Source organism: Sparus aurata, chromosome 20, assembly GCF_900880675.1.
Source record: "Sparus aurata chromosome 20, fSpaAur1.1, whole genome shotgun sequence".
Lineage (NCBI taxonomy): Eukaryota > Metazoa > Chordata > Actinopteri > Spariformes > Sparidae > Sparus > Sparus aurata.
Genome location: NC_044206.1, coordinates 7610249 through 7635176, shown reverse-complemented (window position 1 = coordinate 7635176; position 24928 = coordinate 7610249). Strand labels below are relative to the sequence as shown.

The window sequence follows — 24928 nt, the reverse complement described above, 5'->3', positions numbered from 1 at the left end:
GTTTTCATTCGTCATTTCCCCCCTTCCAACCGAGCAGGGAGCGCAGCCTGGCTTCCTGCTGGGAGGTGCAGCATGCGCCAAATACGCTGGCGAATAAAGCAGCGAGACGAGGCCATAGGACCCGAATTGGTACTTTTCAAACCCGACTGAGACACGTTTTCCTTTTTGGAAATGCTCCTTCTTTCCACAGATTCTTGACCCATCTTAGCAGGACAAAAGCACACCATTAATATCTTTAACTTTATGGCTGCATTCCATTTAAGAGTGATCCCAGGGTCATGTAATGGTACATGCTGGCTCACATGAATGGATCTTTAGTTCTTATTGATAGAAAAGCTTTTCACATTTCACTATAATCCAGTTTTTTTTTGGTCTTCATTCGTCTCTGACTGCTGCATGTCTTTTCATTTAATCCGATAATGGTTTTCTCCATTTTTATTTGTTCGAAACAAACTGAAGTAAACCAAACTTTGAGGTGTGGCGTGAACTCAAACCACTTTCACCGCTTGATTGCGCACAGCCTTCTCCATTTGCCTTATCATGCCACTTCTAAAAGGTCCAATGATTAATAAGGGGAGAATCCTCACTCGCGCAGTCATTCTGGTTCTTCTTTTGCTATTCAGAAATCAATCAGTGTCCGTTTCAGTCTTTTGAAAAATCTCATGCTGACGGAGGCCCGACTTACAGTTAACCAACTCAGGACCACAGTGACTCACAGATGACGGGTATTAGTGTGTCAAACAGTTGTTGGATTGAATTCGGGGGATGTGAGAAAACCCACTTTCTCGACACCGGGGCGAAACTGTCGGGGGCAATTCCACGCCATGTGTTTTGTTCCTCTCCGCTGAGCACAAAACAAGGCCTCAGCGTTTTTAACTCTGCTTCCACTTCTCGAAGGAACCAGGATCTCTCTGGCCATGTGCAGCTTAGATTTAGACTGAGAAGTGAGCACAGTGGATTTATTTTTAAACGCAGCCCGAACACCTGAAACATGCGAAAAACACGACCAGCGACTTATTTCTGTCCGGTTTTGAAAGAGGCCTCACACAGTGCACGCTTATACCAAAAGGAAACGATTAATGATGTATTTCTTCTAAATAAATGAAGTGTCTAGGTGTAAATGTGGAAGAGAGTAGAAATTAAAGTTTGTAAAAGAGGCAATACTGGGAGATCGCCGCAAACCGGGGGGAGATGGAAGAAGAATGAAAGGTGCTTCAAGCCTCTTCAATGCGCAATGACAATGCACAGGCTGTGTCACCCTGAGACTTTCAGGGGGGCTTTGCTGGTGCACCTGTTAGAAGAACCGGAAATTCTGGCGGGACAAGTCATTAAAAGGTGTTAGTTTTGTTTTTGCGACGGCCTGATTTGGCTCCATTTGTGGCATTTAAAACATTTAGCTGGAGACTGCTGCAAACGAGAAAAAGGTCAGGGCGGAGACACTGCGGTCGATGTTGCCTGCAGATAAGATCACCATCAGGGGGCTCAGGAGCGCCGGCGCCGGCAGCTGGGAACAGAAGGTGCTGCTAAATGGATGAGTATAGAAGGGTAGAAAGAGTATAGATGGGTAAAGTAAACGGCAGTGGAAAATAGATGATACACCCAACACATGGAGTGGGATCAGTGATGGACCATGCCCTAAAATGAATTGTTCAGCACTTTAATAGTTATGGTTGGATACGACCTGTAGTTGGTTTTTGGTTAGGAAAATGAAGTACGGTTTGGTGCACTTGAGTCATTAAAGAACAACCACCTCCACACACACACACACACACACACACACACACACACCATATAGACTCACAGCTCTTTGACATTTATGATCAACCAGAAGTCACTCATGCTCAAAAATACTGAGCGACACAGCTCGGCCCTCAAGAAGCCACCCTGGATCTGTGCAGCGGCAGGCTTTCTGATTGGCCGTTGGGAAAGTCTCTACAGTGGCATTTAAAACAAACACTCTGAGAATGAACGATGCCGACAAGTCATCTTCGGGATTCTTTTTTTGCAGGACTACACCTGCACAAGTTTGCAGAGAATAAAGTTCTTCCTCCACTTTGGGTACATCAGTATGTAAATCACCTGAATGCAGCCTTGTGTGAAACACAAAAATCCAGAGGAAAACCAACATGCTGAATTTGAGGAAGCGCAGACAAAAGTATGACTCGGCTCGGTGTTGAGTCACAGCGAAACCTACGCAATTTACATTTAAGCTGAAACTCTGCAGGTACAAAGAGGACATAGCAAGGACAAGCATGTATATGAATACGCATAAATAACATTTATTCATATTGTGAATCAAATAACGCTTTTATATTGATCGACATGCAAGAAAAGTAAATTAACATTCGGCACACACACGTACAACCAAGGTTTTTTGTGCAGTATTGTTTCTTTCTGTATTTTCTGTCAGTATTATCATTCCAGTGCAATGGTTTGCTTTTGAGAATTTGCTGCATACGTGCAAAAATGTGGCAAGAGTTAACCCAACATAAAAAGTGGAATGGCCCATGCATAGAAACTGACAGGCTTGTCCGCCCCAGCCCGGCCTCGGTGGATAAATGTGATGAAGTGTGATAGGCTGTGTGCCACATTGACACTCATACAAAACACGTCACATTCATATCACGTTTATGACCTGACTTCCAGGAGCTGGACGGGGTGGTGGTGTTGCAGCCACAGGCTAGAGGGCTGCCAAGCCGGTGACCGCTGTTCTGACCTGTATTTCAACATTTGTATGTGAAAAAATGCTTATATTTCTTTCGACAAGGATCCATACTGTTTCAGCATTTGTAGGCGACACGCCACTGGATATCTTTTAAGAAACCTCAGGACGAATTCGGACCACGTTTGTGGTGACAGAACGCCAGAACACCTCGAGCTGAGTTTGCAGAGACCAAAGTCCAAACACGGTCCGTTTCCTCACCGTAACCAAGACCAAGAGCGTCACTGCTTACCTCATCACAAAAACTCCAGAGAAACTCCATGATCGGAAAAAATGACAAGAGAAAGGATCGCTTATGTGCGTTCTGATAACTGTGTTCAGCGATAAAGAAAAAGCTACGTCCCATCAGTAGACATGCATCTACGTGAATGATTTTTTTCAAATTAGAATGCCATAAATACAAGCTCCTGCCTGCTGGTATATCATAATATAGTGAAATAAAAGTGAATGTTGTGAATACATGAGAGGGTAAGGCAGGTCAAGAAGCTGTTTGTGCAGCCTCAGGCTCACGCCTCTAACCAAACAGCCACCTTCAGAAACCTGAACACCCAGAATAGACTCACTGCAGATGGGTAGTCAAATTAAGAAAAGTAAAAAAGGAAGCCAGTTCACATGAGTGAAAAACAGAACAATGAAAAAAGTCCAAATCTTGACTAAAGCAAATGTCGCTTTAATTTGAAAAACATACATTTACATACATACAGAAATATTCATTGGGTTAACACCAAATGGCTAATTTGTAAGTTTGGGAATTGTTTCGGGGTGGGGAACTCCAGAGGACAGAGAGTTCTGTGGCTCTTACTTTTTTTTCAGCATCATTATATGAAAATAGATCAAATCAGACTGGAGTACAGCTGTAAGAGTAAATTGTATACAACAGCATTACTACTACACCAATTCCAGACTTGGACCAGTAGATGGCGACAGCCTGCAATATTTGAAGAGACAATCTTGTTCAGCGCAGGATCAGAAATCATTTCCAACCTCATCTCAGATCGACATCATCACTCCTTATCCCACTCTTAATCATCCGGGGGGGGGATTACCCTTTTTTACCATTCGAATCCCGTCTCCCCATATAGCTGCATGTCCGAGTGTTCTTGAGCAAGATACTGAACCCCGAATCCACCTCCTGATGAGCAGTTGGCACCTCGCATGGCGGCCTCTGCCATCGGTGTATGAATGTGAAATCATTTGTAAGTCGCTTTGGACATAAAAAAGCATCTGCTAAGTGTAAATGTACTTACAGGTAAAAGATTTGGAGGGGGTGAAAGCAGCCTCACTGTGAGATATAGAGAGTATTAGCATGTGTGTGATCAAAGGATGAGAGCCCACATGCTGTACAGTGCTCCCCTGAAATGTCTACTAGACCAGAGAACAATGCTTCCCCCCACGAGGGTTATATCTGTTCAATGAAACCCGCCGTGTTGACTTTCTTCCACACCACCGTTACTACACTGACAGAATTGTCTGTGCTGAGCAGTACTTGATTGACTTTAGAAGAGTGGAAAACCCGAACAGACGCCGCCTTTTGTTCTGTGCCGGTGGAGGTTGTGAAATGGAGCACACATCTGGTTTTCAGCGCTCTCATCTTGTTCCTGCCGAACAATCCGACTGCTATCATGTGAAACAGATGGTCTCGGACGCATTTATCTTTCATGTCGTTCTTCCCGCAGTGTAGAGATTCTGTTCTCATGAGTAGTGCAGGGAAACCGACAGATTTCTACACAAAAAACTCCACGGCAGGTACCTGTACGTCAACCTCTCACTGCATTCCTGGCGGTGGTATTCAATCTGTTCCTGCAGCAGTTTGACCTGATCAAGCTCCAGGTGGATACACAGCTCTGATTTTCTTATTAGGATCTTCAAACCAGAAAAAAATCAATAAAAAAAATCAGTGGTTTTACCCTGTCAGCTTAAAAATAAATGTAGTCGACGAGCTGTCATTACTCAGCCAACTCGCCAGGATAGAATATTGGCAGTCAACGTAACTGCAAAACCATGATGTTCGCATTTGTATGTTTGATAGGCTACAGATCTCCGTAATGTGTCATATCACATTCACCTTACATGTTTATGTCCTAACTTCCCTGTGTGTGAAGAGGATGGCTGCGGAATAACAGGCATCGAGGCCGGCTGCCGCTGACCACAGCTCAAGACGTGTTTTTAAGCCCTATTTGTGGCAACCAAAACAGATATTTTAGGCGAAAAAAAAGGATCTTTTCCTAACCCTTACCTGGTGGTTCTTGTACCTAAACTTAGGAGCTTATGTGCTGCGTTGTCACAAGACAAAACAGAAAGTTAAAGTCATGAAATAAAGTGGCAACGTAAAGCAACGTCGACACATCAGTGGTTTTGCAGAGACGTTCATCGAGAGAGATTATTTTTTAATGAATTAGAGAAAAAACGGCATCTTTAACAGAATACGGTTCAAGTGCCGCCTGACGGATATCCAGCCTCTCAGAACAAATGAAAACAAAACAGACAGTCAAGCTTGAAACAATGCCTCGGCTTGACTTGAACAGGTTTCACCTGAAACCCAAATTTACTCTCGGGAACTCGAGGATATCTTCACTTTCAGAACGTTGTGCTTTCCCATCCTGTTCAGTACCGGTACCTTACGCTGTGTACTTTTTTTTTTTTTCATTTGCTGATTCTAGTTCGACGTACTTGACTTGGACTCTGCTCTACTTTGAGCCCAAATTATGCAACAGAACAGAGAGGAGTGGGATGACAAATCAGTTCTCCATCTAGACACCGAAAAAGGTCATACATACAGAGGCTTGATCATACACTGGCATAGCTCCGGCACAGCGCTGACCCGTTATGATAAATCTATTGCGGACCGCACTGAGGGTTGCGTTTGCTGACATTTTTTTTACATTGACATTCAAACTCTAATCTCCCAAAGCTCACGTTCAGCTGGCTGGGGAGCGAACTTGAAAATTCACATTCTACTTGGTGCATCTAATCCTCATTTCCATCCTCTCACCTGCCACCACCACAATAAAACATCCCCGAGCACGACATTCATTACAGAACACATTAGTTGTTTTCACAGTGAGGCTGAATCCTCAGCAGTGTTGATTTGCACGGCGTTCCTGGTCGTGAGTCATATGGAGGCAACTCAGGCGGCAGAGAAAATGAGAGGTGTACGAGGGAATTTGTTGCGAGAAGGCTCTCACATGGAGGGTATTTAATTGAGCCTTATCCACTTTGACGTATCAGGGGACGTCTGACTTAATCCACATTAAACCAAAGAAAACATGCTTTTAATATAATTTTGTCTCAAGGGGCCTCGTGTGAGATGATTTAGAGCTTCAGCTACAACTTAATACAAAATGATAAAATTGTGAACGCTTTAAAGACATTAAAGATGCCGGTAATTAGCTTATGTGAGTGGACTCCATTTCTCAACTTAAGTTAGCTTCTGTTGCTCTCCGTTAGCCGAGCTGAGAGACACAAAAACGAGGCACTCGAGATCGTGCATAAAGTCGAAAAACCTGACCTGAGTGTGTTGTACAGATTTGGGGCAACAGAACTATTTTCTCTCAGTGCAACAGAAAATAAACTCAAGTAGTAGCCACCTGGATAAGCTTTTAAAGCTAAAAGCTATGGTATGGCATGCGCTGTGTTCCGATATTCATACTTCCATGAGTACACTTACACGTAGTACACTATCCGCACTTGCTAAGTATGCAGATTTCAGCAGGTGAGTGTTGTTCCAAATCTAATACTCCGTGGTGCACTTACCGGAAATTACGATCGATCGCGACAGCCGCCTCGGCTCGTCACCCGCCAAAAACATCCCGCTTTGAACGGTGAACAAAAGACATCTACGACTTTACTTTTTAACAATTACAGTCCTACAATCCTGCAAAATGGCTCCGCTGCAGGCAGTGTCATCTCAGTAGCCATAAAAAAAAAAAAAAACATTTCAAGCTGAGTACCTCTGCCTGGCTCCGCTTCTTCTGCTACGTAGACAAGATGGCGGCCGTTGAGTGCGTAAAGTGTACATCGTTGCACACTCAACGTTTTTGCCTTTATGAGGGCAACATCCGGGTCCTTCAGGTACACTTCTTTTCGCCGCGATCGATATCGGAACACCCTAAGTACTCAAACTAAGTATAGTAAGTACGGGAAGTATGGATATCGGAACACGGCAATGGTAACTAGCTAGCTAACCAGCTCCCCATTCCTTCATCTGCACAGCCCAGGTTATGCACACGTGTCAGGTTGTGGGATGATTTAGCATGTGTTTCAGTGTATACGTTTGTATGCTACTGTGATGGCCACAGCCACACAGGGTAAAATCTAACCGACTCACTCTCCACTTTAGTTTCATTTTCTACACAGGTTAATTTAATTTTGCAGCTAGCCACACCAAACAATTAAAATTACACAATTTGATACTACATATGTGGTTTTATTTAGAAGTTTTTTATTTACTTGTTTATTTTACCTTGCCTTGTCACAAGGGTTAGGGTTAGTTGCAGTTGGCGTCCATTTTGTTTTCCCCTTGTGTATTATTTGGTTTGGCCAAGCCACAATATATGTGCTCCCTTATGTCGTTTAGTGAGGTCTGTTCTATTCTGTTAACATCTCAGTTCCTTGTTGTTATATTGAGTTTCGTTATCTTTTGTTGACTTCTTTTATAGGCTTAGTTAACAATTTCGACCTTGACTTTTGTAAAAGATATCATTTTTGGGTAAATAAAACCCTGTTTTAATTGCCTTACTGCTTGATCCCTGACAGCTACCATAATAATCTCCTAATATTAGATTGTTAGGTTGTACTTACCGTGGTCGCCATCTCAGATTGGTATATTGGCAGGCTAACATTTCCTTATCAGAGCTCAACAAAAAGTCCAGCCAAGGCTGATGATGGAAAGAATAACAATGGGATTAGAAAAAGGTTACTACAATTTATCCCGTGGTAAACCATGTTGATGAACTGGCGACTTGGGGTGTACCCAGCCGTCGCCCAGTGTCAGCTGGGATCGGCTCCCTGTGACCCAGCCCCCCTCCCTGTGCACAGGATAAGCAGTTTCAGATGATGGATGGATGGAAACCGTGTTGCACAAAATTTCATGGAAAATCATCAATCTACATAATTCAGTTTGGAGCGAAGCAGCTGACCGACCTGCCGAACGTTCCGTTTCTGAAGTCACGTTGCTGGCATTGCTGAAAAAAGGGGTGAGGTAAAGTCAGGTGAAGACTAAGTCAGGCTGAATAACTCTGGTTTTAACAGCATTAATATTAGTATATTCCAATGTGTGGAATATTACAATAAATGTTTAAATACAGACATTGAAATGCTGCTATAACAATGTTGTATGTTCCCTAATTCGTCTAAATTACTTAGACGACAAATTCAACGCCGCTTTTAATATACACATCACTAACTCTATTCTTACAAGGTGAGTTGAGTCTTTTAAGTCATTTTTCTAATTGTGATAACTTTTAGGGTATCAAATGGGACGATCCTGTATGGAAAGGACTCCTTGACCAATCCCTGCAGATGTCAGGGAGGCTCAGCTCATCTGGACAGAATGTCTAATTATCCGGCATACATCTCCTCTCTTCCCCCCTTTCCACCCAATTAATTTTCTTTTAAAAAACGGACATTAATCAACATTACTGTAGATGTGCCAGCGTTTCCAAGATAGATCATTTTCGACTGCAAGTCAAGATAACAAAATAAGCATTCTCAAGCCGTGCACAAGCCATGCAGAGCAACAGGAAACAGCCAAACATTAATAAGATAACGAGGCAACGGCATTCACTATTCAGCACACCAGGCAAGTAAACAACATGGGGCAACAAAATACAGATGGAATATTGAAAATCACCATTTCCTGACACAAGCAGGGCAGCGATAAGTAATAGGACATAAGTAAATTCTATGTTGATCTTGATAAAATGGTAAATGATGTAATTTTAAATGAGTATTATTCATAGACACACCTGTAGAAGATCACACCACTATGTTATTTATAAATGTGCCATACATACAGTACCCAAGCCATCAATCTTCTGTCCATCCATACATCTATTTTGCCTTTTTTTGTTTAATTTCTCTCGTGGTTGAATTAAATAACCTCCTGTGTGGTCTCGCTTCCCTGTTTAACCTTGAGACATGTTGCGACTGATAAATGATGTGACCTAAGTGTTTGGCAGTTCCTTCACAGCCCCTTGAGAAACTGCTGGAATTCAGAGACTCCCACACTGGATACCATCTGTATACAACATTGTGTATTCTGAGTGATGTGTTCAGGGATCAAGGAAAAAAGCTTGGATTTCCTCCAAGTAATGTATTTCTGGAGGAAATACACAGTAGAAGGGGGCGTCCCAAGTTGAAATTCCAGGAAACCTGAGATATAAAGTGTTCATCGTACATAGCGTGTATTCAACCAACCAAGTCCATATCAACACACACTGACGCACGGGCTACATAGGCACATCCGGTTACAAAGAAATACACAGGTTGTCCCATGAGAGCAGAAACTGGCCTGCATTTAATTGCAGAGACGAGGACATTGGCTTGTCCGTTACAATCAATGATCACATTATTTTTCTATGCAACAGTAAACAGTCACAAATAAACATCTGCTTCTGACATCATATCACACAAACATAAGCTATGTAAGCCGGGGAGATAGTACTAACAATGGAATACAACACATCTGTGTTATGTTCGGTTACCAACATGTCTGCACAGTACGAAGGCCTTTGGTTGTTTGGCTTTTCGGGAGAAACAGGTGAAAGTGTTGTTTTTGCTGTACATGGGTGTGATCACGTGATTTCATATTAAGTTCCAAGGCACATAGAAAAAGTTACTGCACAGAAAAGTACATATCCATGGCTGTACACTGTCAGAAACAAGCATGTTTTGTAAGTTACAACCGGCTTGGCTAGATTTCGTCCTAGCGGCCTGAAAAAAAAAACCTCTGCAGTTGAGGTTTCTGCTGACCACAAATACGTTAAATGTGTGTATTACATACCTATCGTATCGACATCACACAATACATGTCATTTCATGTTCACATGACATGTATATGAGCTGACTAGCATGTCAGAATGAGGTGGAGGGATGTTGACGTGACAGCTGTGACTGCTTGAAGCTAGAGACCACTGTTCAAGACTACGTTTGAACTCTTGTGAGCGCTAAAACTGTGGATTTTTCCAACCATGATAGTCGCAACAAAACTTTGATAGTGATGAGACAAACCTGGTATTTTTTTTAACAACACGTCCAGACAATTTCCAGCAGTGTTTGTGGCAGCAGAACCAATGTGAAATATCACCTTTTTCTGACCATGATCAATTGTTTTTTGTGTCTGAACCAACTGCAAAATGTTAACATATCCCTGGTTTGCAGAAACGTACACTGCCAACATTTATTCTCGCAGTTGGGCTGCTAAATTTGGCTTAGTCAGCATTATATCGCTGAATTTGCAGTGCTGAAAAACCCACATCTGATTTTATTTCTCTCAACAAAAGTACGATATTTGCTTCTGATCATAACTCCAAGAGCTACAAAGTTGAACGTTTTTCTGAGAGTGCATCTAGTGAAAAAAAGTTCAACCCAGTACGTGTCTCGACCGGTTTTTCGCTATTGAGGTGACAGCGACGGTGGGATATGCAACCCTTCCCCTCCCACCCACTGCAGGAACAAGCAGAGCATACCACAAAACATAGAGTTAATTAGTATTGAACGATGCATCCTCGGGAGTGCACGCTCTAGCCCTTCGCAATTCAACTTGTGTTTTTTTTTTTTTTTTTTTTTTTCGGAAAAAAAAGAAACAGAGCAGGCAGAGGTTTCCCATTCCTCTGCTTCTGCCTCTCATCTGTACACTATACAGTGGCGGGAACAAGTAACAAGCCCGAGCTTCGTGTCAACCCAGATGAGCACATCTTCCTCAGAACTTGACCTAGTTTCAGAGAAACATTGAGGTCCCGATTCCATAAAAATGACAGACCGTTTCATTGCCTCAGCTGTCCTCTTGGCGCTACATTTTCACTGGTTTTGGCACAAACCATCTTATCAACATCTATTAAACATCAGAATGATCCATTAAGTACATTAAGTATGTCCAAATAGCCTGCAGCGGTGGTGCAGGGCATAGTGTGTACCCTTCAGTAGGGTTCAGTGGATTTCAGCTCAGTTCATTTGGGTGGGAGTAAAACGTGTGTCAGCTCAAATTGTTCTTTGCCAGCTGTGCACGCAAACGAGAGAAGGAAAGGGAATGGATAGAAAGACAAAGAGAGAGAGAGTAAAAGTAATTAGCTGAGGATGATGGCAGCATGGTACTTGCAATTCAGGCTCGAGGGCGCTAAATACCTTAACAGTTGGGACTGTGAGATGAGTTTCTCACCGTGGCGCGCGCGCGCACACACACACGCACGTACGCACGCATTTGGCACCGAGAATAAAGATATACGGCAAGAAGAATAAAGATATACGGAAAGATATTGCATGTTTCCGGATGATGCACTGTTTTTTAAATCTAATCGAATCATCGCACTCCAAACAAACAGAATCTCCGGCTGTGGTTACTGCTCCCGCAAAGCCTTTGGTCTAGTGATGTGTCACAATAATACGCACACAAACATGCGGTCGACTGGGTCAGCATGGCGAAGAGTCGGTCACCCTTACCGCCCTCTCTATTACTCAGACAAGAGTGCAAGCAGCTTATGTCTGAGTGACACATGGTTTTGTATTTTCTTTGCTTTATATACATCATGTGGAAGTGTGCTGAGCCTCGACGCATGCCAACGTGAGCCAACATGAGCGTGTCTATTCTGCCCTGCAAGAATAGATGGGACTGACAGTGCTACACACTCTACTGCTACTATAGCGACAGCCCAGAGACAATGTCATGACAAATTATACGGTGTGTGGTCAACTACCTGTGTGTGTGTGTGTGTGTGTGTGTGTGTGTGTGGCTACAGGTAATCATTTTCTGCAGTAACCTCTCAGGACGTAACCTCATTTCTTCTGACTGCTCTGATTGATGGCTCCTAACTTGACTGATGTGCCCGGGACGAAGTGAATCCGACACCGCAGCATATGGTGGGTGACTTTATTACCACAGAGGCTTTGCAGCCGTTTGACAAATCTCCCAGCAACCAGGTGTGGCTCCATCATGGAGGTCCGTCGGAGAAAAGTCGCCGTGCACGAACAGCCTGATAGCTAAACGGAAATAGATGTCTACCCCGGACGTGGGCTCATTCAGTTGGCATTAATGGAGTGATAAGCTTCCCAGATTGAAAGGTCTTTGTTGTAGCTCCTTTGGCTCATACTTACCAATGAAGCTGTAGCTAAGTGGAGTCTGCCCAATTATCTACTATCTCTAACTGGTACGGTTTTAGAGAGCAAATTAACCAGCATGCCAGTTTATGAAAGTTGAAAATGATGCCACATGCGGTAAGTCTGGGTCACCAATGGAGCAGTCCTAGTATGGACAATACTTAACAATGATTAAATGTTCCAATTCAAAGCCATATAGACCATCGCCATAGGCCATTTTGCTCTAACGTCGGACTCAGGGTGGGAAGCTCAGTTGCTTGGGACAATGTTATGCTGCTGTGTTCCGGGTCGCATGTTGTATAAAAGGAAATCATTGAATTATTATCATTTCTTCACTTCCTTATTGATCAGCAACTGAACGCTATAAATACTGGAAATACATGAGGACTTTGGGTTGGTACCTTAAAGTACAACTACATATTTGCAAACCCATTAACTCTAATAGAACAACAGGTATCGTTAGCATTTGACATGCCTAGCAAGCATTACCATTTGATTACATCCAGCAGGGTTTCAATTCCATGTTCATACTACTGTATGTGTTCAAGATGTGTGTAAATATTTTATCATTTTGTAAAACTGTTATACACTTCTGTTGGCTAGGAAGGTTGTATGCTAACGTTAGCTGGTGACTTATGGAAGCTCACAGGTAAGAAATATGTAGTTATGACTTTAAATATAGACCAATGTCCCTTGGTTGTCTGGGTTGTCACTATCGCCTGTCTTCAGTTGCTAATCAGTCAGGAGATAGTGAAACAATTTGTCAGATACCAACAACAGTGGCAACATTTGAGCTACCGACCTTGTGCGTATCTGCATTTATCTGTTCAAGAAACTCTACAGGAAACAACAATTTTGCTACCTCCAAGCTAGCAAGCTAGCCTGCAGACTGAAAATGACAAGACACCCCAAAGTGGGCGTTAAATTTACGCACGTAAACAAGCTAGCAGCGTTTACCTTTTTTTTTTTTTTTTGCAAGGATTTAGCAATTTGATGTCAGTATGCACTATTTTGCAGGAGCACTGTCCTTGCAAAAAGAGTTCAACACCACCCAAGAAGGTTGTGGTTGTTTTAAAGAAAAGCAAATAAGCCGGAGCGTTTTTTTTTGTTTGTTTTTTTCCCCCCTAGAACAGAATAAGAACTGGTGCAGTCAGGCCTTTCTCCAGTGCTGACCTGGTGCGCCTACAGAACATCATTAGTTTTGCAGGTAGTCCATTTACCAAAAAAGCGGTAAATGCAAAACATCACAAAATATTAAACAAAATTAAAAATTGGACCTCATGGATGGAAAGTTAAGGGATCAGTAATTACAGTTCTTTCTGTGGGGACCATGAATATAGCTAAAAAACAAAGAAACATGTGAATCATATTCCACCAACTGATTTTTTTCATTTATCCATATGGTTTTGACATTACCATAAATAAGGAGGAATAAGACTTACAGGGTCAGCGTGAATTGTATACCCTTAACTCTAGCTGCCTGGTTATTTTACACTATTCATTCAATGTTTTGAATGCCACTAAGAGAAGCGAGAGTCCATGCGACGTAAATAGTATTCATTTTACGTAGTTTGGTATATATTTATATGAGAATACGATTATTAACAATAAGTGGCCTTGATGGGAATGTTATCTGGCCTTATATAGCTAGATACATAACAGCTGCCACATTTCTGTGTCCTTCATTCTCCACTGTACAGCACACCATGAAGTTCAGTACAATATAGAGCAATTTCAATAAATCTTTGAGTATGTATAGGGGTGAGTTCAAGCTCAATTGAGGTATATATTTTGCTCATTAAAGGGGTACTCCACCACTTTTACACATATAGTTCAGTTTACTCGTCACGAGGCCTACTATTCAGCCCCAAAACAAAAACAGTTGAATATCATTGTGTGTTGCTCTGGGAGGAGCGCTCTTATGTCTGATGAAATAACCTCTGATGATCCTTCAAGACAACAACTGTATAACAGGAGTTCTGTGTTGCCAGCTAAGAGTCGGGAGCCTCTGATGGAAAAGTGTAGGATCCATTTTTTTTGGGAGATTTACCCACACTCCGTTCTCAAATTTGGGATCTCTCTGCTCCTGCTGCTTCTTCGATTTTAACTAATTAACAGTCCGTTACTTGTGAATCCCCCCGAATGTATCGAAGTACAAAAAGGAAATCACTGGAGTACACTTGGCTACTACAATCTCCCAAGTTTTGTGTATTGTTTTTTTTTTTTTTTAGATGCAATGCATACACAAGCATAAGTTTGTCTCCTCTCCTCTCTGTGTCTCCTTATCCCCCTCTCTCCCTCCCTCTTTGACGTCACGACGCATTTTCCTGCCTTCTGCGAAAGTTTGCGTTTTTTTGCAAGCACACGCTGGCCGAACTAAATGTGACCGTGAACTCAGGAGGTAATCTTACATTGGCAAAACACAACACTTTACAAGTAGAAACAGGCTCCTTACAATGGCACTGCCGGCACAGGGAGCAACTATTAAGACCCAGAATACAATGAAGTGTAAAGTACATATGATGGTTTTTACAAACATGATAAAAGAGCCTTCTTTGATGCATTACGATGATACAGTTTTTTTTTGTTTTTTTTTACAGCAGGGATTGCCTTTGAAATCCATTCAGTCATTCATTTTAGAACACGGAGTCGTCCTCGTGCGAAACTTTCCCCCCCGGAGATTGGCAGAATACTTTTTTGTATTTACAGAGTCAAGCTGTTAAAGCGAGCAAGGTCAGAGCGACTGCAGAGAGGTTTGCCTATCCTTTCACTTAATCAATAATCCAGGAATTTGAAACCAGAATTTATGCACCAGTGCGCCTCCACTCGCCGTGATGCCGGCTAGAGAGTGAAAAGGGGCATCCTTCCTTTGCCTGAAAATAAGACGTCACGTTAGGAGGTCATCGCCTTTTTGTTGCCCCGTTGATTATGAAAGAGCAGACCAATCAGCTGGTATGAATGAAATACAACCACGGAACAATTCAGGGTTGCGGTTTGTTGATTTTTCTTTGTACAGACTCACAGCGCTGGCTGATTTCCGCTGACATGTTCGGGCGGTTTCTCCAGCAGTATTTCCACATTCAGAAAATAAAAAATCCATGGACGAGCTCGCCCTGATATTCTCCAGTGGGTCCGAAGCGATTCACTCTCCCACCCTCTCTTGGTTTTAGTCTGGATCAGTCTGACAAGTCTACAGAAACCTCAAGCTGGCAAGCATGAACAGCTTATTTAAGTCTGATGTGGACATCACTTGTCTCTACAGAGGTGGAAATCACTCCAGTCGAGACAAATTTTTTGCCGCGCCTCGGGGCAAATCGGCTCAAGTTGCCTAATTAACCCACATATCAAGAGTTTGGCACTGGAGTCGGTGTACTTTCCCTGACCTCTGGAAACCCTTAGGAAATCGTTTATTTTTCACTTAGACTTTGTCCATGTGTTGACGTCCATGAGCAGCATTCATCACATCATCCTCCTGCCCCCGCATCTCTGAGCAGGGGTCACTGGCAGTGCACTGGCGACCCATTAGTCTGAAGGACCCGTGCGCCGCCCTGATGTGACTGCCGCTCTTTTTTCCGGCCCTCAGATGCTCGTCTGCAGCTCGCCGTTAAGCAGGGCAGCGTTGTGAGTCTCCAAGTTGGCGTTGATTATCGCGGCGTCGTTAGCCATCCTGCTCCTGTCCGCCCTGCTGTCGCTGCGCTCTATCTCATCCAGGCCCGCCACCTTCTTCAGGCACAGAACGTTCTGAAAGCTCTTCTTGAAGTTGTCCGACAGGAAGGCGTACAAGATGGGGTTGGCGCAGCTGTTGGCGTAGCCGAGCACCACCACGAAGTCGAAGGTGCTCTTCACGGCGGAGGTCGGGTTGATGGAGCCGGTGACGGAGGTGACGTTGAAGATGTAGAAAGGCAGCCAACAGAGGACGAACACCGCCACCACGATGGACACCATGCGCGTCACCTTGCGCTCAGAGCGCTTGCGCTTGGTGGAACCCACTCGTATGCCGGACGATTTAACCTGGGAAAGGGATGAACTGTCAGTGGTGTGAAAACCCCCAAACATTAAAGCACAACAATGGATTACCCTTAGGCACATATACTGCTCTAAATGTAAGGGAACATTAACATCTACGTGTTTGTTTTCTTTTTGTCAAGAGTAAAACGATAAGATTGATACCACTCTTGTATCTGCCTTGTAATATGAAGCTAAAACAGAGCGTTATCTTGACTTAGCATAGTCAGAAAACAGGCTGGCTCTGTCCAAGGATAAAAAAAAAAAAAAAAAAAAAAAAAAAGATAAAATATGTTGATTGGTGAGCATTACACATGCTGATACTGCGCTTAGCTAAACAGCCGCTGGCTATAGCCTTCTAGAGGCAGGTACTGTATACTCATCCAAGTCTTGGCAAAAAAGCAAATAAGTGTATTTCCCAAAGCGTCAAAGCACAGATTTTCCCACACAGACATTTCTTAGACAGGCTGCCCCGGTACATTTTAACTGGAGACCCATCTTTGCATTTTTTTTACTTTTATTTTTGTATCCGTCTGAGAGAACTACACCATCAGCGTTTGATTAACAAGTGGACAATCTGTCCCTCGTGTTCCCCCTCCTGTCTACTGACATCCACACATGCTCTACAGAGAAAAAACACAGAGAGAGAGAGAGAGAGACAGGGAGACGTTCTCTGGTATAACATCCCTTCTATACGCACTGATTGTGATATGAACTCTTTCGCTGAATCCAGGCCTACTAATGCTGTTGCTGTTTTTTTACGAGCTTCTAATCGCATCCGGTTTTCGCAGTGTCATTCAGAACCATGTTGGTGTCAGTAGACTGCATAATTGCTGACAATCTTCCTCCCCACGGGGGTTAAAAAAAAACGATTCTCTGAACTATCCCTTTATGAACCAAGGGCACAGATTTAAAAATGTTTTTCTATTAACATGCTTTTAAAGCTTGAATGTCAGAACTGTAACCAATCATTAAATGCCAGCTGGCTAATAGACTTGTTTCAGAGTCAGAGGGATTCAAAACATTTCAGTCAGTCAGGAATTTAAAAAAAGATTCACAAAGGAAGTTTGCTTTAAAATCGTGTATGTGTGCCAGCACCAAATAAATGCATTAAGCTTCAATAATGCATGATGTATTATTATATATGGTTTCTTCTAGCTCTTAGTTATCAGACAGCACCATTAGATAACAGCTTAATTGAGCTGCAAGGTATCAAATTAATAATTGCCAATGTCATACGTGTGAAAGCACATCCAACATAATCAACAAAACCAATATGGTTGATCCAAACAAAACCGTTTTAAGGAATCTTTCCCTTTTTCTTTTATTTCTGAGCTGGCTTTCTACTTTAATAAATGCTTGTTTGTGTCTTTTTCTGGGCAAAATTATCCCCGCAGGATCCGCCGTCTCTAAAACAATGTTTTTTTTGTTAGTAGAGCAACTTGCCAAGCCTCCAGATTCTCCTGAGCTTCCTATTTTTCAATGTCCCCTTCTCCACTATCCAAACGTCTCCACATTTCTGCCACAAAATTACTCCATAAAGTCACTAGAATGCAGGAATGCATTCTGTGAAATTAACAATTTTCTTTGTGAAGATCTGCAGATACCCTCAATAGGTTTGGTTCCCCTGGTTTAGGCTAGTGCTGAAGGACCATACAAATTCTTCACCAGCCACGGTTATTGATTTGGCTTTTCGCCGTGAATGCTTTCAAGTGGTGAAATTGGCTGCTGAAAATTCCTTAGGGATTGCAGTGGGTAATGTGACAGAAGGCCAACTCATAATATTCACCCACTTCACACAGATACTGACTGAGATGTTGGCAGCCCCAGTACAGGCAGGCCTCTTACCTTGACTATAATGAGCAGGTAACAAAGACATATGACCGCCAGTGGCAGGAAGAATCCAATGAAGAAGGTGTAGAACATGAAAGCTTTGTAATAGACATCCTGGGGCTCCGGCCACATGATCCCGCATACTGGAACCTTGTCAAGGCCGCTGAAGATCATAGTGGGGAGGATGACCAACAGCGACACACCCCATACCGTCATGTTAATAAGCTTGGCAATGCGGGGCTTCCGCCATCTTGTGGACTTAATAGGGTGGACAACAGCCAAGTATCGATCGATGCTCATCACCATCAGACAGAAGATGCTGGTGAACTGATTGAGAGAGTCTGGGGGGAGGTGGAGGAGAGAGAGAGAGAGAGAGAGAGAGAGAGAGCGGAGGAATGGAGAAGGTGAGGTGAGGATATCTATTAAGCAGCAGTAAAAGTAAATGTGCGTGTCCTTCATTAAAACAGGAGACCCATTAGGTGTTACACAGGCTGTCAGGAAGACAGCTAGGATGACGAACACTGTTCGAAGACACAGCCAGGGGACGGTTAGCTTAGCTTAGCATAAAGAGTGGAAAAATGGTGAAATGACTAGCCTGGCTCTGTCCAAAGTTTAAAAAAAAAAAAAAAGAAATCCATCTGCCAGCATCTGTGAAGCTCACTTATTAAAAGTGTAGTGATGACTAAGCAGTTCCACACGTAGCCCCCATACAACCACAACTTCTGACAACTTTCTTTGTTTGTTCTTATGTTGTTAATAAATGTTAATGTTAATGTTAATGTTAACAAAGTGCTGGTAGACATTTTTTTTTTTTTTTTTTAAACCTTTGAACTGCAGAGCAAGGCTAGCATCTCCCACTGCTCGCACACTTTTCCTTAGCCAAGCCTATGTACCTCTGCGTTATATCTAACGGCTAAATAAAATCTTCTAATCTAACTTTTGGCCTTATTTGACGGCTATTTCCAGATATCTCAAACTATTCCTTTAAGACAAATACATTACCAAGATGTTGAAAAAAAACTGTCTCACAGAAAAAAAAAGTTCACCCAAAAATAGAAATTCAGTGATTATCTACTCCGCCACATTAAGATGAATATTCAGGTCAAGTTTTGTAGTCCACAAAACATTTGTTTAGCATTCAGTTGTTTAGCATTCTCCTAAACAACTGAAGTAGCTGGGGACTAAAAACACACCTCAAACAAAACATAGAATGGCTCCATACAGCTCACCCTGAAACAGAAGTCATATACACCCGTTTATAAGCTGAAATGTTCACTGTGGCTGCAAAGCTAAAAGGCGTTGGCAAGCACCCCTTCAGAAGTGGGTGCCCAGGCTTGGCCGCGCATCGGGGGTGTAAAGAACATCGTCTAAAATTTGGGATCTTCTAGTTTCTACAAACTTGGATTACACAGGGCAAGCTGTATGGAGACAATTTATGTTTCTTTTCTGTGTGTGGAGCTCCAGGAATATTTTTTGGATTACGCACTTTCAACTTTTAATCAAGATGGGGGTGAGGAGACAACAAATAAATGTAGGCTTTTGGGTGAACTTTACCTTTACCATTTCGAGTAAGGAGGGTTTTTTTTAAATAGCAACCGTAGCACACAATCATGTCAGGATAATTTCCTGTAGGGACCCCCCCACCACCACCACCAAAAAAAAAGACTTTCTTACCCAATGAAACTAAGCACACCATTAGGCTTCTGCTCGACACTTACCTACAGTCATGATCACCCTGCAAAGCACCTCTCCAAAGGGCCAGTGCACCAGTGCTAGCTGCAGGGCGATGAACGGCAGGCTCATCATGCACAGGACATCTGCCACAGCCAGGTTCAGGATGTAGATGTTAGTCACCGTCTTCATTTTGGCGTAGCGAAGGATAACATATATGACCAAGGTGTTGCCGCAGAGCCCCACGGCGCACACCATGAAGTAGATGAAGGTGATGACCACCGAGCTGGTCTTGTCCTGGTGGGGCTCCCTTGTCTCTGTGACGTTCAGGTCCAGGTCCGACTCGTTGCCCTGGATGTAGCTGTCGTACAGGAGGGGCTCAGGGATGGAGATGTTGGGGGAAGTGGGGAGAAAGGGCCACTGATCCAACGCCATGATGGCTGAGAAGGGTTTAGGGAACCTAGAGGGTCTGAAGAGTACGAGTTGGTAAGTTCTAAAATAACCCTTGGGTTCTGGGAATGGGAGACTTTGGGGTATTGGGGTCAGGGCTCCTGGGGATCGGGATGACAGGGGATTTTCATTAACGAGGATCCTCAAGAATCACATCCCAGCATGAGAGAAACAGCAAAGGAGCAAGATAGATCTGCAGAACGAGGAAACAGAGTGAAAGAACAGTAAGTTTGGCTTTAGAACAGTATATCCTTTGGCAAATAATAGCAGTCTGTCAAGATCCATGGCAACAGTTACAAGGTTATATTACATAACCGCTTTCCTACCTTCAGTCACAGCAACATGTCAAATATTGTCTCGAATCGATAATCCAGATACTTTCCCTCATTATCCTCAACACTCCATTCCCTTCGCAGCGAGCGTTTGGCACAGAACGAGAGGAGATGTCCAAATCCAGCCGAGTCCAACTTTCGCACGACGCGCAGCGCTCTAAAAATAACTTTCGATCATTATCTCCTTCGTTTGAGAAACACAGCAGGGAAAGACACGAGGGCTGAGAGGGTCATAGGTTAGACTCAAGCCAAATTTTTATTGTTTTTTTTTTGTTTTGTTCCTCGGCCAGCAGCCGCCAGGATATCAGACAATACTCAACCCAAACACACAAAACTGACATTGATTTGCACTTTTGCATAGAGGAAGGCATCTGTATAAAACTCTATATAACCCCAAGCCCTAAGCCTGTGCAGGCATGGGTGACTCAAACGCTCATCACAACATCCAGTATAGAGCCATATTTAGATACAATCTCATAATCTTCGCTGGAACTCATCTGGTTTTTTTACCCGTATAGTTACGTCGGAAAGACGCATTATGGGGAGGCTCGATAGGCCAATTCACAAACACTCAGCATACTACGTCTTTCCAACGTAACTCGCGTCGAAGTCTGCAAGACGTACATGCGCAAGTGGCGATGATGACGTATATCACGCGACGACAGAAATACATTTTTCCTTTCACATCGTTTATTTCGTCGCGTCACAAATTGTACTACTTACAGAAAACAGTTTTTTGGGACAACGTTTTGTGCTCTTCTGCGTGGCATGGATGCCGGCAGGAAATACGCGGGAAGGCGACGCAAACAAACATGGCGGACAGTGAACGCGACGCGGAACAGGGTGATTCCGGGAGATGGACTCCGACCAGCCTAGGACCTCATGGCTAAGGGAGTGGCTTTGAGTGAGAGTGGATCTACTTTGGGTAGGAAAGTTTGCCATGCGAACTTGGTTTAAGTTGACCTATATCAGGATATAAGATTTTGGTCATATCTCACAGCCCTAGGTCTTACGTAGCCCTTCTCTCACTTTCCCACTCAGTCCAGAATACAAATCCAGCCGACGCTAAACTAAACCCGGAGGTCCATGTCAGGAGTGTGCATATGTGAGCGCGCCTCCCCCCTACGCATGCATACATGTAAAAAGGTACGCCTGAGCGAGAGAACGACGAGGGCACCGCGCTGCCGAAGACAAATGTTTATTCAATTGATCTCGGGGACAAACAGCTCTGACACTGTGGCGGGATCGCTCACTCCACCACCTACAGTGACAGCAGCCGGGGACAACAGTCCAGTTCCTGCTTTCATAATTCACCCGAAGTGCATGTGATCGTCGCATGTGGGTCCTCTCCGGACAGTCGGCGTTGTGCTCATGGGGGGTGTTGAGAGGAAAAGGTTTGTTGCAGCTGCTTGTTAACACAGAGGGATGATAAACACTGTGTGTGTGTGCGGTGAACGTGTCTGACTACTGAGGATTCTTGTCGTTTTTTTTTTCCTTGATAAATCAATTGTTTCATAAAATGTTAAAAACCAAAACCCCACATACCCATCAGTTATTACCAGAGCCAAACAGGGATGGCTTTAAACTATTTTGTCTGCCTGTCAGACAAAGGCTTTTTGATTTTTTTCAAAGACAAAAACAATCTTCCTGTCAAAATAATTGCCACTGCTTGGATTTGTTCACCGGTTTTCAGCTATGCCGATGTGACAAGCCTTGCCAGTACGATCCCTATTGAGGCCAATCACCTCCGAGACACCGGAGGTTCATCTGCTGTCACATGGCTGCACACACCAACCATCAGTCTGCTCCGTGTTGAGTGCTTGGCTCAGACAGCTGCAGTGGAAGCAGTCTCTAATATCTGCAATGGAACTTTGCCAGCCTAAAACATCTAAGATTTTAAAAGGCTGTCTACCGGCTGTTTTAGTTTTCTCGACCGCGTGAGAGGAATACCACCGCAGGCGCACTGTCATCTCTTAATCTTTAATCAGTCTTAATATCACTGCGTGTGAATATGGTCAGGTTTAGAAAATGCCATTCTTTAGATTGAACTGCTGGCTGATTTGGCTGCATCTGTGTTACTGGCGGGAATGGCGGACCCTGCCGCGGAAAAATGTGAAACGACTCTACTTTATATATGAACTGAATGAAATAACATTGAATGATACATTCGGGAAAAAAATGTTGTGAGAAATTGGATGTGATATGATAAAAAAAATCTTAAGGATTGGATTGTTACTTTAAGTGCACAAATTCAAAAACAACTTGTATCAGCCTTTACAAACAGATGTCTGTGTGTGTGTGTGTCTGTGTGTGTCTGTGTGTGTGTGCGCGTGCCTGAGTGAGAGCGCCTCCAGGGAAAAGTGTACAGAAGAGCAATCCGCTCTAATAATACATCCACTAATGAAAGGATTTACCTTGTTATTTTCTAGCAGGAGGCGTAGACTAATGACTGTATTAGAGTCACTACTGTTTGGTGTCTTGTAGTTTAATTATAAAGCAGGGTAATTGTATTAACAAGAGCAAAAGGGGGGAGGATTAGTGGTCTATTCAAAACTCCCACAAAGGGAAAACACATTTTTAACAGGCTCCTTTGGACTAACAGAACAATATAAAGTGCCTGCTGGATGTCATGAGCTGCATGTCAGCCTCACCTCTGACTGTGTGAAGAGATGAAGTGATGCCGGGGGAGCAGCCCGGCTCCATGCAGCCTTATGTCCAGCTCAACAGGAGGCTCCTTTAATTGACATGGAGGTGGATATTCTCATCCAACAGTGGGCAGGTTGGGTTATCTTCTCTTCTCAAGGGCGCTGAGACATAAAATGGCCGCTGCAGGCACCGAACCTTTGACCTCTTAATTGAAAGACAGGACCCCGTGTCATCCCCTCTGGCCAGTTCCTTCCCGTGGACTCATGTAATTACCTCATGTGGAGTTGCACCTGTTACAGCTTTCATTTTTTTTTTTTTTTTTGCTTTGCTGAGCTGATGGACCAACCATCTACCGTCCTCTTGAACCGACAGACAGAAAACTGATCTTAGAATGCGCGTAAAAGCGCGTTTTTTATGGTGACATTCCATGCGCCAAACCGCTGCGCCACGATTGGATCATATAATTGATAAAAAAAAAAAAAAAAAAAGGTACTTTTACCAGACAGGCAGAGCTGTATATTCAAGGATGTTCACTACAGCGCGCAAAATCCACACAGAAATACCCATGGATGAAGGCAAAATGTAATAAGCTCCACTAAAATTCAGCACTAAAATGTCCTTTCCCAATATCCCGCCCCTAAAGAATCACTTACTTTTTAATCCGAAAAACTTCCCTCCTCACATCAAGTCCATCATGACAAGGCGTCAGTCAACGAGTACGCGGAGTCTGGCTGCTCCGAAGCGGCAGCTGACAGCTGCCGGACAGCTGCATCCCGCCAGCCTCTCCATCCACCTGCTCTCCCAGGGTTACGCACGACGCTGGCGATCGGAGCGCTCCCACTCGCCACCTTCACCAGAGCCGGTGATTATACCACCGACGTCTCTCAGGTCATTTCTTATCCTTTTTTTTTTTTCTTTTTTTTTTTTTTAACCTCCCAAGAAATATTCCGCGTTTCTTTTTTTTGTTTTTTTGTTGTGAACCCGTAAGTTTGGCAAGACCGCGTCTTTACAAACGCCGTAGCGCGCTCACAGTGCGCTGCGTCCAGCCGGTCTTGGCACCGAAAGCCCTGCGCGACAAGTCGGTCAGAGCGGCAGGACGCACGACTGCGCCGGAGAGAGAAAGAGAGAGAGAGAGAGAGACACACACACACACACACACACACACACACACACACAGAGGGGGGGGGGGGGAGAGTAAGAGAGAGAAGGAGGGAGAGGGAGAGAGATGCGCGTCACCTTATGTGCGTCGGTGTCCTGCAGATTGCTGATTTTGAGTCACGTATAGCAGTTGGCTCTTTCTCTGGTGCCTGGTGATTGTAGTGTTCCACGTCATTCAGTTGTATCAAGATAAAACAAATACATAATAACAAACAAGTGTATGCGGTATATTCAGTGTTGCACGTACCTCAGCTTATCAGTGACACATTGTTTTTTTTGTGTCATTGGACCTCCAGATGCGTCGGGGGAAAAAAACACTGAGATTCCTGCAGAGAATGCGAAAGAAAGGGAAAGAAAACAACAACCCGAAGCTGCGACACGAAATGACGCCGCAATCAGGCCGCCTCCGTCCAAATCCACCGGCTTCCGCCGCTGCAATTACTTCAAGTGGTAGCCAGGCCTTCCGCTGAACTGCTCTCAATCAATGGTGCTGATTCTCCTTGGCGACAGCGATGGCACTCAGGTCTGGAGCGCGCGAGGCCGATCCAACAGTCCCCCTCTCCCGTCCTTTATAAAAGGAAGGGGTTATCGAGTGAGTGCAGATGGCGGGGTATCTTCCGTGACCTCTCTCAGCGGAGAGCCTCGTGAGAAAATGTCCCGCCACTTGCCCTCAATTTAGCAACGCAAAAGTGCTGCTATTATTACCGTGGATGTTGTGGTCCTTTCAAAGATTAATGGCTCTATTTACAGCACGTCCAATATCTTCGGAGGGAGGGAGCGTGCTCAGAAAAAAAAAGAG

At 43.7% G+C, this 24928-nt stretch overlaps 1 protein-coding gene across 4 annotated transcripts; it reads right to left on the bottom strand.

The window, feature by feature from the left end:
• Positions 1 to 14074: 14074 nt before the first annotated feature.
• LOC115571668 (somatostatin receptor type 2-like) lies at positions 14075 to 24289 on the bottom strand. 4 transcript variants are annotated; one of them, XM_030401182.1, is made up of 5 exons: positions 23625 to 24112; positions 20320 to 20482; positions 19591 to 20186; positions 17888 to 18213; positions 14075 to 16045 (listed from the first exon to the last, which is right to left on the bottom strand). In XM_030401182.1, exons 3-5 carry the CDS (start codon positions 19976 to 19978, stop codon positions 15614 to 15616), a joined length of 1146 nt encoding a protein of 381 aa, XP_030257042.1. In that variant the 5' UTR covers positions 19979 to 20186; positions 20320 to 20482; positions 23625 to 24112; the 3' UTR covers positions 14075 to 15613. The 4 variants fall into 4 exon arrangements, with proteins under 4 accessions (XP_030257042.1, XP_030257044.1, XP_030257041.1 ...); XM_030401184.1 differs by lacking the exons at positions 20320 to 20482; positions 23625 to 24112 and adding an exon at positions 24208 to 24289; XM_030401181.1 differs by lacking the exon at positions 20320 to 20482.
• Positions 24290 to 24928: the final 639 nt, after the last annotated feature.

Coding starts and splice junctions, on each gene's coding strand:
- LOC115571668 (XM_030401184.1), bottom strand. CDS start 19,978: ATGGCGTTGGATCAGTGGCCCTTTCTCCCCACTTCCCCCAACATCTCC. Junction 18,214..19,590: donor CAGGGTGATCATGACTGTAG/GTAAGTGTCGAG, acceptor ACCTCCCCCCAG/ACTCTCTCAATCAGTTCACC. Junction 16,046..17,887: donor ACCTGCTCATTATAGTCAAG/GTAAGAGGCCTG, acceptor TCCCTTTCCCAG/GTTAAATCGTCCGGCATACG.